Raw genomic sequence first — 15,544 nt, forward strand, 5'->3', positions numbered from 1 at the left:
TTTCTTTTTTTATTTTTTTCCCTGCTTACTCTCTGCTTTTCCTGCTCTGGAATTGGAAGGCTGGGAGTATAGAATGGGGCAGCTAAACATAAGAACTAAACAGCTAAACATTGGAACTGTGCAGGTGGGCAAGAATTTTAATTGCTCCTTTTCCATTTATAGGGCCAAAGATGAAGGAGTGTGTGTTCCTGACTTTGCAAGTTGTAACAAGATTTATTTTTCATGAAAAATCTTAATAATAGTGGTTAGTTTAAAAAAAAAAAGTTGTTCTCTAACATGTTTCAAGTACATTATAGAGTAGATACATATTTGTGATCATCTCTGATCTTAATTTGTTAAAAGAATATGCATTCTTTGTTTCAAAGCAACTTCTAAAACAGTTGCTTAAGAAGTTGACCTTACTTAAATTTATGAATTAGAGGACAATTGAGTGAATTACTATCAAACCTTTTTATAGTTTTCATTACCCTAATGATTAATACAGATTCCTGTAATAATCTTAGAAAGAGGAAAAGTGTGTTTTTAAGAGTCTTAACACATTTGTTTTTAAGTGAACCACCCCATCTTCTGTGTGTCTCTTTGGGTCCGTTTTAAAAATTACAATCATACTGCCTGAAAACTGACCCATAAAAAAGCATGTGTTTAGCAGGGCACACTCGGGAGACTGAAGCAGGAAGATCGCAATTTCAAAGACAGCTTCAGCAATTTAGTGAGGCCCTAAACACTTGGTGAGATCCTGTTTCAAAAAATAAAAAGGGCTGAGGATGTAACTCAGTGGTTAAGCACCCCTGGGTTCAATCCCCAGTACCAAAAAAAGAAACAAAAACATAAGTTCAAAGTAACCCATAGAAGTAAGCCTATTCAAGTTAATTCAGGGTCTTTTAGTCCAGGCAGTAAAAGAGACCTTTGTAAGATTAAAGTGGATGGTTCTACTGAAATGCCACTCTTTGAAGGACCCCACTGACTTTTTTGTTTTCATTCTCTGTTCTCTATAGCATTTAGTAATAATTTATTTAGCAAATATCTGTGTGTCAAATATGTATCAGAACACTGATAGGCCTTGGGGACATAAAATGGAACAATTGCCTTCCAGTAGTTACCTACATGAGAAGTGTGGGAGACCAACCTCACACATGACTGAGTTAACTCCCCTGCTGGGCGATGTGGCTTCAGGCACCCATGCTGCTAAACTGTCCCACTCTTTTCTAGGGTTCTAGTGACTGTCTTCTTTGTGTCTGGGCGTGTCTTCCTACAGCCCAATGGGTGGAGCTATGCTCACCTGTTCCTTTGTTATATTACCCCTTATCCTGTTTAGGATAGAATGTTCCATGGAAGTGCCTTGTGTATGTCCCCTTCTCTTACTGTGCCCTTGGGTGTGGCCTACCTAGATGTCAACCTGCTGACAGTGGACATCATGAAGATAGACTCAGCCCCTTGAAACCTGACCCTTTGCCTCTTTTGAATAGCTTCTCCTCAATAAAAGGGGTCAGTGCGTGTTCTCTCTCTCTCTCTCTCTCTCTTCCTGCGGACCCTTAAGGTCAGTGGAGCCATCACAGCGACCCCAAAGAAAAAGGTATTTGTGCAGCCCAGTTAGCCCAGTTTACCTGGAGTGATCCCTGAGCCTTTTAGTCCTGAGAACAGAAACCCGGCAGAGAAGACTGACAGTTATAATACGAAGTGAAAAGAATTAGAGATGTAAGTTGAGAAAGGTGCACTTTTTTGTTTAATCATTGTCTTTTGAAAATGACCTTATGTTTGGTTCAAATTTCTTTTGAAGAACTGCCATCAGTGACACTTCCCCCTTATTCCCAAATTCTGGGTATTGCCTGAGGTTTGATTTTAAGCCTGGTTTACTTTTTCCCTAGGTCTCATCCACTGTTGTGCTTAAAAAATTCAAGAAATACTTGCTGAGTGCTTAGGTAGAAAGAATGGTCTAAATACAGATAATGCCACAAATTGTCTCTTGTCTGATCCCCAAACTCCCAAGTCCACATGAAAAGGAACTCCAGAGTTGTGTTGCAGAGTTGGATCTCATCATCAGATAACCATTACCCAACTTGGTAGATAATTAAGCAGGAATACAATAGGCTTCATGCATTAAATAGTACTTTTGAAATCAAATTAGTTCCAAGAACTTCCAACTACCTACAGAATATTTTCTTAAAAATTGAAAATGCCACAATTCCCACAACAAAATAAAATACAAAACAATCTCTTTACATACCCTCTTGGAATTCTCTGCTAATGGCACCACTATTTATTTCTAGTCTCCCCTGCTCTAGAGCCATAATAGCTTGAACTCCTTACCTTAATCAGTCACAAGAGCCTTGAAGCTCTTCACAATCACTGCTCTCTTCAGGTTTTCAATACCTGGTTCCTGGATTGTTCTATTGGTCTCCTAATTTGAGTTCCTTCCTTCATCTCTTCTCTAAGGGGTTCCATATTTCTAGATGCTGCATCCAAATTCATAATTTTCACTAACTCCTTGTTATAAGCAGAACTGTATTTGTAAATCACAGTTTGTATCTGGACCTTCTCCTGCCCCAGTCTCTGTTTCATTCACATATGGGAAATGCCCAGGCACCTATGAGCTGGCTTGGCCCCTTCATCCTTGTTGAAATATCACCTACAGGTTGGAGAGGTAACAGCCCCAGTCTGCTGTAGTCTTGCCCTCCACATACCTGTAGCCTTTAATTCAATCAGCAGTTTGTGGGTGCCAGTTATTACTGGACTGCACTGCATCATTGGCTGTCATTTACTTCGAGGCTGGATAGCTTTTTACCTTTTCAATTAAGTGGATGCACTGATAGCCCCTGGAGCTAGGGACTAGGGACGGGTTTTCTCCCGCTTTGATGACTAGATAATGAATCAAATTAGTATTTTCACACTCCAGAGTATTTTCACACTGTCCTGGGAGACTGGTTCCACTTGAATGGAATTTACTGGTCTGGGATTTGAACCAGTGCACCACACCTGTGATCACAGGCAGATGAGGGAGGCTAGATTAAAGCTACGGTCCTATTTGGTACATTCTCTGCCACCTCACGCTCAGCGGAGCGTCTGGGTAGCGGTTCCATACCGGACCAAGCTACTTTTGACCCTCTGCAGCCGCCGTCCACAGAGCCAGCTGAGCCCCAAAGGCCTTAGCGAGCACAGGCTCTGGCGACGGCTGACCCCTGACCTGGGCTCTCCGCGCAGGTGGGTTTTCCCCGCGGAAACCCAGAGACCTTGCCAGGGGCGCTATTAGTTCTCTGGAGAGCTTCTCGGGGAGCTCGCTAGCTGCTGAGACTTCAGTCAGCATGCACCAGCCCCGCCGGCTGGTCGAGTTCGCCCTTGGGACTCCGGCCAGGGCTCCTCTCAGAGACCCTTTTAAAGCGATCATCAGATTGCACCCGGGCCCACTCTTCCAGCTGCGCCGGGGTTGCCCAGCCGAGTCTCTGAAGCGCTTCCACGGCACCTTTCCATCCAACTTGGGCCCAGACCTGGGGTGGTCAGGAACCCGCACTGTTCTCTGCGTCCTGGCGGGAAGGCCTGTCCCGACTGACCCTGGTGCGCCGTGTGTGGCCGACGGCAGGAGAATAGCTGTGCTGACTCTCCTCCTTAGGGACTGGACTGACAAGGGTAGCTGGCGCCCTCCTTCGCTGCAGATTGACTGGTCATAGCGCTCCGCCCCATCTCACCCACACTAGGGCCATAGCCAGTCTAACCCCCGTGGAGGCCTCTTTTTGCGAACAGGTGCCTCTGAACCAAGCGGATTAAAAGCCTGTTTTCCCAGTTTCTAGACTGCCAGCGATTTAAACCCTTTATGGAGTTTAGATTACTAAAGGGCTAAAAGTACGGGCTCTTGAGGCTGACTGGCGATCTTGGCCTAGCCAGTTGTCTCTGTAAAATGGAAATAACGATAGTATTTATTTAATAGAGCCACTGGGAGAAATAAATGAGATATTCATGTCAAATGCACAGTTGCCAATTGCAGCTCCTTCTTTTGGTATTAAGGGATCATTCCCCCCAAATGTGACAATGGCTGTGACCAGCAGGTGGCAACGTGAATGAACAATGTAATCAGAGGATGCTTGATAGAGCCTCAGGTGTTTAGAGGTCTCTTGGAAATCTCAGTTTGATTGGCAGCCTTAAACTTTCTTCAAGGTGGAAAGTACATTAAAGATTAAGTAATATTACCTTCTGTTTTTGTAGGTCAGCAGATCACAGTCCTAGGTTTCCTTCCTCAAATTCAGTGTCTTTATTTTTATTTTTTTAGTTGTTGATAGACCTTTATTTTGTTTATTTATATGTGGTGCTGAGAATCGAACCCAGTGCCTCACACTTGCCAGGCAAATGTGCTACCACTGAACTGCAACCCCGTGCCCAGTGTCTTTATTTTTTAAAAAAACATTCTGCCCCCTTGCTGTCATGTTGGGATGGGATTTTGAATATGCATTAGAATTAGATTGAAAGCCGTACAGTTAATATGGATATCTGCATTCACTGAACAAATATTTATCAAGCACTATGTGCCAGTCATTGATGCAGGTACTAGTTATAACATGGTGAAACAAAGTAGAAACAGTGCTAGCTTTTATAAAGCTTATATATTAGTAAAAAGAACAGCAATGCAAAAATAAACAATTACAAATTTCTATGAAGAAAAAAAATTGAGGCTGATTTTGATTAGGTGGGTCACCTCTCTGAAGAGGTTAGACTGAGTCCAGAAAGATATGATAAAAGAGTTAGTCGTGCAGAGGGTGAAGGGAAGAGCATTAGAGTATAGGGAACAGCATTTGCAAAGTCTCTCATGTAGGAAAAACTCAGGAAATAATAAAAGCCTACTTTGGCTTTAATATAATATGTAAGAAGAAAAGTAAGAGATGAAGTGGTAGACTGGAGCTTGAATTTTATTCTGACTGTGATAGAGCATTGAAAGATTTTATGCATGGACCTCCAGAATCCTAATTTTTGTTTTAGAAGTTCATTCCTGCTGTGATGTAGAGAATGAATTGGATGATGGATGTAGCAAGGAGATAACCAGCTGGAGTTATTGCAGTAATCTGGCTGAGAGATGATGGTGGGGGAAGATATAGAATAGAGAATCCCATTTTATAAGACTAACTTAAGTATCTTTGCTATGTCTAAGGAGAAATATTTGATTAGTAATTGTATATAAGAACTTGGCACTAAAAGGAGAGATTTGTGTTGATGATATTAATTTGGGAGTCAAACACATATGATGATATTTGAAGCCAAGGAAATGAACAGAATCACTGAGAAATTATGTGGTTTGATAATTTCTGGTTGCCCAAGGCCCAATGGTTTGATTAGCAGAATATCACCGTTGGGCCTTGGGCAACCAGTGTGGTTTAATGTCTGTTGGGCTTTAAGGAATTAGATTTCAATAAAAGAGCTGTCCTTAGTATTAGGGGATCATTCCCCCCAAATATGACAATGGTTGTGACTCAAGAGCCCTCTTGTATTCGTCAATCTGTGTTGCCCTGAAACAAAATCTTAGTGGAGAGAAACAAAATCAAATGTCTATTGATGCTCCCTGGATCTGGACCTTAAACTTGCTGGTTTCTATTTTCAGTGGGCCAAGAGGCATGTTAGTTTTCTGCCACCTACAGGACAGACAATGAAGCTGAAGGAACTTGAGCGGCCAGCTGTCCAAGTGTGGAGCCCAGCCAGTCAGTATCCTGTGTATCTGGCCACAGGTATGGTGATATTATGGAGCCACTGAAAGTACATACATTGAGGAAAAATTTAGCACCTAAAATTCATTATTGAGTATCAGAGAAAGTTTAGGATCATAGAAAGGTGGGGATGACTCACTGCATAAGCAATGGGATAGAGATTTTTTGGGTACCTGGGATTAGTCTTGGACTATTGTTCAAGGATAGGCCCCTTATGCTTTCTTTGGAGCCCTCTCCTGTCCTTCCTTTCCACTCCCTAACCCATTTATACTTTAAATTCATGTGTGTATTGTTGCTCATATACTGCCTCTTTTTGACTTTTCTTGTGCCTAGGAACATCTGCCCAACAGCTAGATGCCTCCTTTAGCACAAATGGCACATTGGAAATCTTTGAGGTTGATTTCAGGGATCCTTCTATGGACTTGAAACAAAAAGGAGTCCTTTCTGCCTCGAGCAGGTACTCTGTTTGGACTGTTGATGGATATATGGGGCAAACCCTCATGATGATACTCATGAAGAACTCCTGGGAGTAGTGTGTACATCTCAGGGATCATGAGGAGTCAAGTGAGGGGAGAAGGAGTTTTGCCAAGCAGGAGAGAAGTTAATTCTGGGCTTATTTTGCAATAAGATTTTAAAAAACAACCAGCTTCATCTTTCTGGTCAGCAGCAGCAGCAGCAAGAACAACAACAACAGACAGCACATATTACAGAGACATCTCACCAGAGCCTGGACCACATGGACCTCATCTCTCTTTGAACCTAGAGATGTTGGCTCTTTCCTCTCTTGGCTCTTGTGAAGCTCACAATGTTATACAATATCATCCTTTTCTGCCAACAGGGAAGAGAATGAATGATCCTTCTCATTGCTGTTTGGCATTGATTAGGTACTCCTGGATTTCATGGCTCTGGAAGACAAGGTACTCATGGATTTCATGGGTGATATTGTGAAACCGCAATTAGGAGAGGGTCATTCATTCTCTTCCTGGTTGGCAGGTTAGGCTAGAGGAGGCCTTGATAAGTTAGGTATTATTGTTCATTGAGCACATATGCGTGTGCCAGACACAGCTAGGGGCTTTATATTTTATTCATTACTCAAAATAAGCTCAAGTGTTAATTACCATTATTTCCATTTTACATGGACAGGAACTGAAACTCTGAGAAGCTAGGATTTAAGTCTAGGCATCTATGAGTCCAATGCCTACCTTCTTTCCATTATTCCGCTGCCTTTTTAAAAAATATTCCCTTTTCTCTCTCCTTTCAGCTGCATGCTCAAACCTCTTTTTTTTTTAAGAGAGAGAGAGAGAGAACTTTTTTTTTTTAATATTTATTTTTTAGTTTTTGGCGGACACAACAACATCTTTGTTTGTATGTGGGTGCTGAGGATCGAACCCGGGCTGCACGCATGCCAGGCGAGTGCGCTACCGCTTGAGCCACATCCCAAGCCCTCCGCTGCCTTTTTAAAAAGTATTTATTTATTAGTTGTAGTTGGGCACAATACCTTTATTTTATTTATTTTTATGTGGTTCTGAGGATTGAACCCAGGGCCTTGCACGTGCTAGGTGAGCATTTTACTGCTGAGCCACAACCACAGCCCTATTCCACTGCCTTTTTAAAGGTTTTGTAAAGGTGGGACTTAACAGTCTGAATCAATGATCTGTAAGTTTTTATCCGATCAGAAAAATGTGAATATTCATTGTACTCAAGTTATATATTCAATATAAATAATGTATGTTTTACTGTACTATTAATAAAGTGTATTTTCTATCATTTTATAGGTTGAATGTATAAATCTTCTTACAGCCTAGTGAGTAATCTTGCTCACCCTACTTTGGTGATTATTTTTCTAAGCAGAGTATGGTAGCACATGCCTGTAATCTCAGTGACTTGGGAGACTGAGGCAGGAAGATTGCAGTTCAAGCCCAACCTCAGCAACTTACCAAGGCCCTAAGCAACTTAGTGAGACCCTCTCTCAAAATAAAAAAATAAAAAGGGCTAGGAATTGTCTCAGTGGTTAAAATGCCTCTGGGTTCAATTTCCAGTACCAAAATAAATAAATTAAAAGGACTCGGGATATAGCTTAGTGATAGAGTGACCCTGGGTTCAATCCCAAGTACCAAAAAAAAAAAAAAATTTTTTTTTTCTAGAAGGCAGTCTTATATCTGATGGTTGATGAACCCCTGTGCATTTCTTAGTCTCTCTCAGAGATTAAATATTTAGGCAGAAACACTCTCTTCTTTCTTTTCACAGTTTAACCTAATAACAGAAAGTCTGAGAATCTGCTAAGACCTGAATTCAGGTCTTACATTCAATCTCTTTTCCCTTTCTTTTTTTATGGTAGTCTCCTTTTACTTTTTTTTTTTTTTAAAAAAAGCTTCTTCCTGTGACTCTTCATTATTAACTAGACATACACTTTTCAAAATCTTCCCCTTTCCTCTGCTTGCCCTTTTCATCAAATATATGCCTCAGCCAAATTTGGGTTATGAAGATTTCCTTATTCTCAATCCATGAAGTAGCTGAGAAATATTATCTATCAAAAATATCTGACTGAAAGAAATGTTAGGAACCACTGTGTGGGTATTGATAAAGGACAGCCTGAAGCATGAATAGATGAAGAGAATGAATGGATAAGTGCTTCTGGATGCAAGCAGAATCGATGCAGATTAGCATGTGCACTGAAGCAAGTGATGTTTGGCTTGTTAGATGAAGTTCACTCAAGAAGAAATGTTTCTGGGCAAATTATAGTTTTATGTCATTGACTGCAGATATAGTGGCTTTGGCTAAATGAAGTCAGAGTCCAGTGTGTGATCTGCTATACTATGCTCTGTCTACACTGAGGTTCTAGGTCTCTGAGTAGCCTCTGTAGGACATATCCTCTAAATAACATGGAGAGAGTAGGTGATCTGTTTTCTATTGTTCTACCTTTATCTTAATTCTAGGTAGCCAGAATGCTGTGATATCTTTTTGGATGCTTATGTAAGAGATAGTACTCAGAAGAAAAAAAATCATTTTGTATACTTCTCAGTTTTTCTGTTCTCAAGACTTGCATTTTTGCTAGAGGCATCAAGTTCATAGAGTGGAGAGAACATGGGCTTTGTTATTGGATAGACCTAGGTTCGAATCCTGGCTCTGCCACTTACTGTCCTTTTGGACACAGTATTCAACTTTTCTGGCTCTGCTATAAACATTTCTTCACTAGCAATTAGAGAAATGCAATTAAAACTATGGCGAGGTTCAGAATACAAAGTAGATACTAGGTGGCCTTTTCATAGTAGGTATTCAGGAAAGTAGTTTGTCTCTCCAATAGCCGTTGCTCCATTCCATTGCCTTCATTCTCCAGCTTGGAGCACTGCCTCCACCATTCTGATGTTTAAGGAAACTTGGATTTCCCCAACAATTTTAGCCTGGATGTGAACAAACTCTTTTTTACTTTAGTTTGCTTACATGAGGTTGGGATTTTTCAAAAGAAACCTTACTAAGCAAATGAAAGAAAAATCCAAAGTGAAGTTGTGCATAGATCACGGAAACAAGAACTTTTACACTGCAGATATTTCTTTCTTTTTTTTTTTTTAAAAAAAAAATCTTATTTGTTCTTTTTAGTTATACATGAAAGTAGAATGAATTTTTACATATTATACATACATGGAGTATAATTTTTCATTTTTTCGGTTGTACATGATGTGGAGTTACACTGATTGTGTATTCATTTATGAACATAGGAAAGTAATGTTTGATTCATTCTACTGTCTTTCCTATTCCCACCTCCTTCCCTTCTCTTCATTCCCATTTGTCTTATCCAAAGTACATATATTCTTCCCTTCCTCCTCCCTTATTGTGTGTTAGCCATTCACATATCAGAGACAACATTCAGCCTTTGGGTTTTTGGGGATTAGCTTATTTCACTTAGCATGATAATCTCCAGTTCCATTCATTTACCAACAAATGCCATAATTTCATTCCTTTTTATGACTGAGTAATATTCCGTTGCATATATATACCATGTTTTCTTTACCCATTCATCAGTTGAAGGGCACCTAGGTGGATTCAGTAGCTTAGCTATAATGAATTGAGCTGCTATAAACATTGATGTGGCTGTGTCACTATAGTATGCTGATTTTAAGTCCTTTGTGTATAGGAGTGGGACAACTGGGTCAAATGGTGGTTCCATTCCAAGTTTTCTAAGGAATCTCCATACTGCTTTCCAGAGTGGTTACACCAATTTGAGGTCCCACCAGCAATGTATGAGTGTACCTTTTCCCCCACATCCTCGTCAACATTTATTATTACTTGTATTTTGATAATTGCCATTCTGACTGGAGTGAGATGAAATCTCAGCATAGTTTTAATTTGCATTTCTCTAATTTCTAGAGATGTTGAACATATATTTGTTCAACCTAATTTCTACAGATGTTTTCATATATTTGTTGACCAATTCTTTTTTTTCTTCTATGAAGTGCCAGTTCAGTTCCTTCACTGAAGATATTTCTAATCATAAGGTGCTAAATCTTAGTCGAAGATGAGCTTTAATCGGTATAGCATCCTGATCTCATAGTCCTCAGTTTTTTCTTTTCATTCTTGTCTCTTTCATCTTGCCAAAAGCTTCACCATGAGCTAGATGCTAGGGTTGCTTCTAATTTTATGAAATTCAATGTCTTCCCCTTTTGTTCTAAGCTGTAGTACAGTGGTTCTCAGCCATGGATGCTTATTGGAATCACTTGTGTGTGCTCCTGTTAAAAATGTAGTTCTGCGATCTTCGCCCCCTTTCCTTACAGCAGTAAGGAGTTCCCAAAATTAGAGGGGGGAATGAAGCCAGATTTAAAGTTAGGTAGTCAGTGTAGTTAGGTAAATCGGGTCTAATATCAAGTAAGATCCAAAATGGAGGCCATGTTGAGAATGAATTCCAGGAAAAGCAGAAACTACTCTTGGAATGTTAATGAAGTCCGGGAAAAGCCCAAGGCCCAGAGCCCATCCCAAAGAAATGTTAATGAAGATTACCTCTTTGCCCCACCTGTGCCCACACTTCAGGCCTTCCCACCTATATTCCATCACTGAAAGAACTATAAAAAGGGGAAACAACTGCACTTCCACGGATTCCATCTCTTGGGTCCTCTTCTTCCTCTGGGAGAAGTCTTTTCTGCTGTCCTTTAATAAAGCCTCTACTTTCTACTCTGAAAAAAAAATGTAGTTCTGACATTCTATTAATGAGGTCAGGTAGGAATCAATGAACCTATATTTTCTTTAGGAACCACCCATCATTCTGTAATACCATACGGTCTCCATTATTGTCATAATTTATTCACATTATCTTGAGAATCCCTTTTGCAGAGAAACTCTCATGTTTAAAGGTTCCCATCTTTTTATAGAAACTCTTTTTCCTATACCTTCTTAAACCTCTCAGTTCCTTTTTCAGGATAAATTTCATCTTTTTTTAACTTTATTTTTTAAAATATTCAAACTTATAGGAAAAATATAGAAGAGTATGATGAACAATCATGCTTTTCACTCAGAGACATCAGTTATTAACATTTTGTCATATTTGGCCCCCCTCTCCCTTCTCTGCTGCCCCTCCTCCCCATGGTTATCTCTGGTTCTTGTTCATTTTCAGAACAGATTGTTGACACTACTTGAGCCCACTGAGTGATCAAGTCCCCTACCTTGCTTAACTTCACCCAGGTGTTCTCTATTATGATCTCTCCAGATGCCAGCTTCACCCTCACTAGTGAAGGGTTGAATAACAAAAATGTACTTTCTGCCTGCATACAGAAAGAAAACCATTTTGTTATACTCTGTGTTCTGCAACTCAGTCCCTCTGATGGCTCCAGTCCTTGGAAATATGGAAGCCTCTTAAACCAGTATGGACACATTCTTCTGTAAAGATCAGTACAGCCTTAGAAATCTGCCTTTCTGCTACCACCAATCTGCCTTTCTGGTAGTAGCAGATGTATCATTGTGTTAGCTCCACTGTTCTGCCTCAGATGCCAGCTGATCTGAACTGGCGCTCAGTTCTGCACTCCTGATAGGTTGACTCTGCTCGAATGCCTAGCAAATAAATTCCTGCCCTATTGCCCCATTCAGTTTCTTTGCTGTTCCCAGGATGTGAGAATATTTCATGGTAGCTATGGATCTCATGATATTTGATGTGAAATCTTACTTTTCTAAAGGGCTGTGGAAATGTCCTTGGTTAGCAACTGTGTGGGTGAAACAGACTTTTGGGACTTCACATCCTTCCCTGTAGGTTTTACATGGGACCAAATTTGTCTGCAGAGGATCCAGGGTCTATTTCTTTTGTGCAAGACACTGGCACTGTCTTGTATCCTCAAAAGCATCCTCAGAAAGCAAGAAAAAGTGTTTCCCATCTGGAGCATTTAATGTTTCATTCTCCCATGTCTCTATTGCTGGCCCATTGCAGCCATGTGGCAGCTCCAATGGGCTAGCCATGTGGGAAAGGCATGGAGCAGAGAGGTTCTTGTGTCTTTTTCTCACTTACAATTTGAGAGAAGAGGGAATAGCAGTTGTGGATCTAAGCAGTTATAGGAGAGTTGGGTCTTCCTCTCAGTGGGAGGCAGTACTTTGTGATATTAAGAGCTCAGGCTCTGGAATAAGATGGGCTGACTTTGAACCTTGATTCTGCCACTTCCTAATTAAAAAATGAGGGTGAAATTACTAGCATTATCTATAGAGGACTTACAACTTCTTTGAGTCTCAGTTTCCTTAATTGAAAATGGAGATATTATTAATACCTTATAGATGACTTAGTAATACTAAGTCATCTAATATATGTAAAGCATTTAAAACAGTGCCTGGTACATAGTAAGTATTCAATAAACATCAGTTGCTGTGATTATTATCTGGCTATTTGAGTTATGAGGATTAAATAAAGTCATCTATTTGAAGTAGTAATCACAGGGCCTGTATAACCCCAACATTAACTTTAAAAAAAAATATTCCCATACAAAACAGAGGCAATGACTTCCTAATTTCTAGTATAATATAGGTGGAATATTTTTTTCAGAGAAAGGGTAGGACAAATTAGAGGAGAGTTTCATTCTCAGTGTCTGAGAAATAAAGGAGGTGGGCAGGTCTCAGCCTGGGGTTCTGATGTCTTGATAAAAGGCAAAGGCTGCTTACTGAGATGGACCTAAGTTGGTGCTGATGCTGGTTCTTCTTCTTTATAGGTTTCACAAGCTGATCTGGGGAAGCTTTGACAATGGGCTTCTGGAAAGCTCCGGGGTTATTGCAGGTGGTGGAGACAATGGCATGCTTACTCTGTACAATGTGACCCACATCCTGTCTTCTGGAAAGGAGCCTGTGATTGCCCAGAGACAGAAGCACACAGGAGCTGTCAGAGCCCTTGACTTTAATCCTTTCCAGGTACTATAATTCAGTGATCAAACATGGCCAAGCCATGGAGCAACAGGTTTGAATGGAAGCATTCACTTGTAGTCTCTGGGCTGTAACTCTGAACCCTTTCCAGGCTGCAGTGGAGGCTTTGGATATCCTAACTGTGGTCCTTTTCCCTCTTTCCTGCTCTCATCTGTTTCTCAGATAGTTTATCTCCACATGCATTTTATTCACACAGGACAACCTGCTGGCCTCAGGGGCAAGTAATTCTGAAATATTCATTTGGGATTTGAATAATCTGAGCGTTCCAATGACCCCAGGATGTAAGTCACAGGTGAGGGGTGGGGGATCTTTGCCTTGGGGCTATTAGGGTGTACAGCTGATCTTTCCAGGTAAAGTCTTGAATTCTGTAGTCAACCAGAGAACAGTAGATTTCAGACTTTACCACTGGAGGGCAATAAACTCCACAGACTAACATGCTATTGACCAGATAAGAGTTGGGATGAAGGGTGGTACAGGGGCTGTGTGTGGAATGGTTGGTTTGTGGTTATTAGCTGTTTTAAAAGTTTTTGGAATGAAGATGAAGGACAGGTGTAGCAAAAGACAGTGAGAAAAGGAATGGAAGTGCTACTTGTTATAGTGTAGGTTTGGCGGGGTTGGGTAGGGCTGTGGGCTCAGCAGAAAGGGAGCAAAAGTAGGACCCTGGACATACCATTGTCCTTATTTTGTGGTGAGGGTCAGCATTGTCTCTGTATGTATAAGGATGCAGTCAGGATCTGGTATGTCTTCTGTCTCTGAGTGTGCCTCTCTGTCAGTCTGTAACTTTGGGCCCATCTTTTTGCTTCCTGGCTTTTCTGTCTTACGCTTATAGTATCGTGAGGTAAGTTAAGTATGAACTTGATGGCACCTTGTATCCTGCAAGTAGCATTGGATTTTCTTTTTTGCCTCACTGTCTATGGGGGTCTTGGGTATCTACGTGTCCTTCCCTTTTCACCTTCCTATTTCTCTCCCTTCTGTTGTAGTAGATAAGAAGACTGTTTTTAAATCTTGCCTCTACCCTCTCAGGAGAAATTTGGGATAGGAGTAAAAACCAAGCATGTCTGTCATCCCCCAACCCCTACCTCATCCACTTCTATATCAGTACCCCAATGCATCTTCCTGGGAAAATTCAATTTCCAGTTCTCTGAGACTATCTTAGTTTGGGGAGCCCCGTGTCTATTCTTGGGCTTGTGGGTGGTTGGAAGAAGTGGAATAGCAGATAATACTTGGTCCAGGGAATAACAATCCTCCCACCTCCCCACACCCTGCCTCAGCAGCCCTTAGAAGACGTCAAGGCACTCTCTTGGAACCGGCAAGTCCAGCACATTCTGTCTTCTGCTCATCCCAGTGGCAAGGCAGTTGTATGGGATCTCAGGAAGAATGAACCTATCATCAAAGTCAGTGATCATAGCAGCAGGGTGAGTAGTGGAGGCCAGGCTCTGGCTTCTCTTTTGCACCAAGCACTTGGAACTGTTCTGCCCTAGGTCAGGGTTCTGCTTCAACTTTTAGACATGTGGATTCAGCCCCTTTGTTGGTTTCCTATTAGGAATGAATGCTTGGGGAAGGTAAATAGAACTAATTTGGAAGCTTCTGCCCTTCCTTATTTATTCATGATTATCACTTATCTCCTGATGACTGTGGTGTTCCCAGTCACATAAAAGAAACATAAGACCTACCCTGAGAACGGTCCCATCCCTATTGGGCAGAAAAGAGTTTATAACAATAAGAGTCAGATTATGTCACCCATTGAGATCTGCTTTGTTCACAGATGCATTGCTCGGGCCTGGCCTGGCACCCAGACATAGCTACCCAGTTAGTGCTGTGCTCAGAAGACGACCGTCTCCCAGTGATTCAGTTGTGGGACTTACGTTTTGCCTCCTCACCCCTGAAGGTGCTAGAGAGCCACAGCAGGTAGCATCCCAAAACCCATCCATATCTTCTGTGGGATTGGAGGGGGCATAACTGACCTGGGTAGGAAGCAATGAATTGCCTCACGCTAGCTACCAAACATCCTTCCTGGCTTCAAAGCCGTTGAGTGAACACATAGCTAGCACTAGCTCGAGTCATAACCAAGAGAAGTTCTTTAGATCCTGAGGTTATGGAGAAGAACCTGTGATTCCATCTAATTTATAGGGAGGGGGACAGGGATGGCATTATGAGAAATATTTGAGTTGATGTTTAGTCCCTGTGTTTTCTATCACTATAACAAATACCTGAGGTTATCAACTTATAAAGAGAAAAGTTAATTTTTACTCATAGTTTTGGAGATTTCAGTTCATGATCAATTAGCCCATTATTTTCAGACCTATGGTGAGGCTGTGAATCCATGGCAGGAGTGTCTGGTAAAGCAAAACCAGTCACCTAATGACTAGGGAGCAAAAAAGGATAAAGAAGAGGCCAGAGTCCCATAATTCCATTTAGGGCACACCCTCATGACCCAAGGACTTCTCAGTAGCCCCACCTCTTAAAGGTTTCACTATGTTGCA

At 41.2% G+C, this 15,544-nt stretch overlaps 1 protein-coding gene across 16 annotated transcripts in view; it reads left to right on the forward strand.

Moving 5' to 3' along the window:
• The first annotated feature begins 21 nt into the window (after positions 1 to 21).
• Sec31b (SEC31 homolog B, COPII coat complex component) overlaps positions 22 to 15,544 on the forward strand; it is a 39,434-nt gene continuing 23,911 nt past the window's right edge. For 9 of the 16 annotated variants that reach the window (XR_011707298.1, XR_011707297.1, XR_011707299.1 and 6 more), the window contains exons 1-7: positions 3,135 to 3,198; positions 5,579 to 5,702; positions 6,015 to 6,138; positions 12,854 to 13,049; positions 13,258 to 13,353; positions 14,333 to 14,476; positions 14,827 to 14,969. Coding sequence is in view for 12 of the 16 variants with exons in the window: in XM_071610995.1 (XP_071467096.1) it covers positions 5,624 to 5,702; positions 6,015 to 6,138; positions 12,854 to 13,049; positions 13,258 to 13,353; positions 14,333 to 14,476; positions 14,827 to 14,969 (782 nt within the window). In the remaining 4 variants the exon portion in view is untranslated. Of the gene's footprint in view, positions 1,486 to 3,134; positions 3,199 to 3,723; positions 3,736 to 5,578; positions 5,703 to 6,014; positions 6,139 to 12,853; positions 13,050 to 13,257; positions 13,354 to 14,332; positions 14,477 to 14,826; positions 14,970 to 15,544 lie in introns of those variants that run through there. The other 7 variants (XM_071610989.1, XM_027930278.2, XM_071610990.1 and 4 more) reach the window with 7 other exon arrangements.

The sequence above is a fragment of the Marmota flaviventris genome, chromosome 4, assembly GCF_047511675.1.
Source record: "Marmota flaviventris isolate mMarFla1 chromosome 4, mMarFla1.hap1, whole genome shotgun sequence".
Classification (NCBI taxonomy): Eukaryota; Metazoa; Chordata; class Mammalia; order Rodentia; family Sciuridae; genus Marmota; species Marmota flaviventris.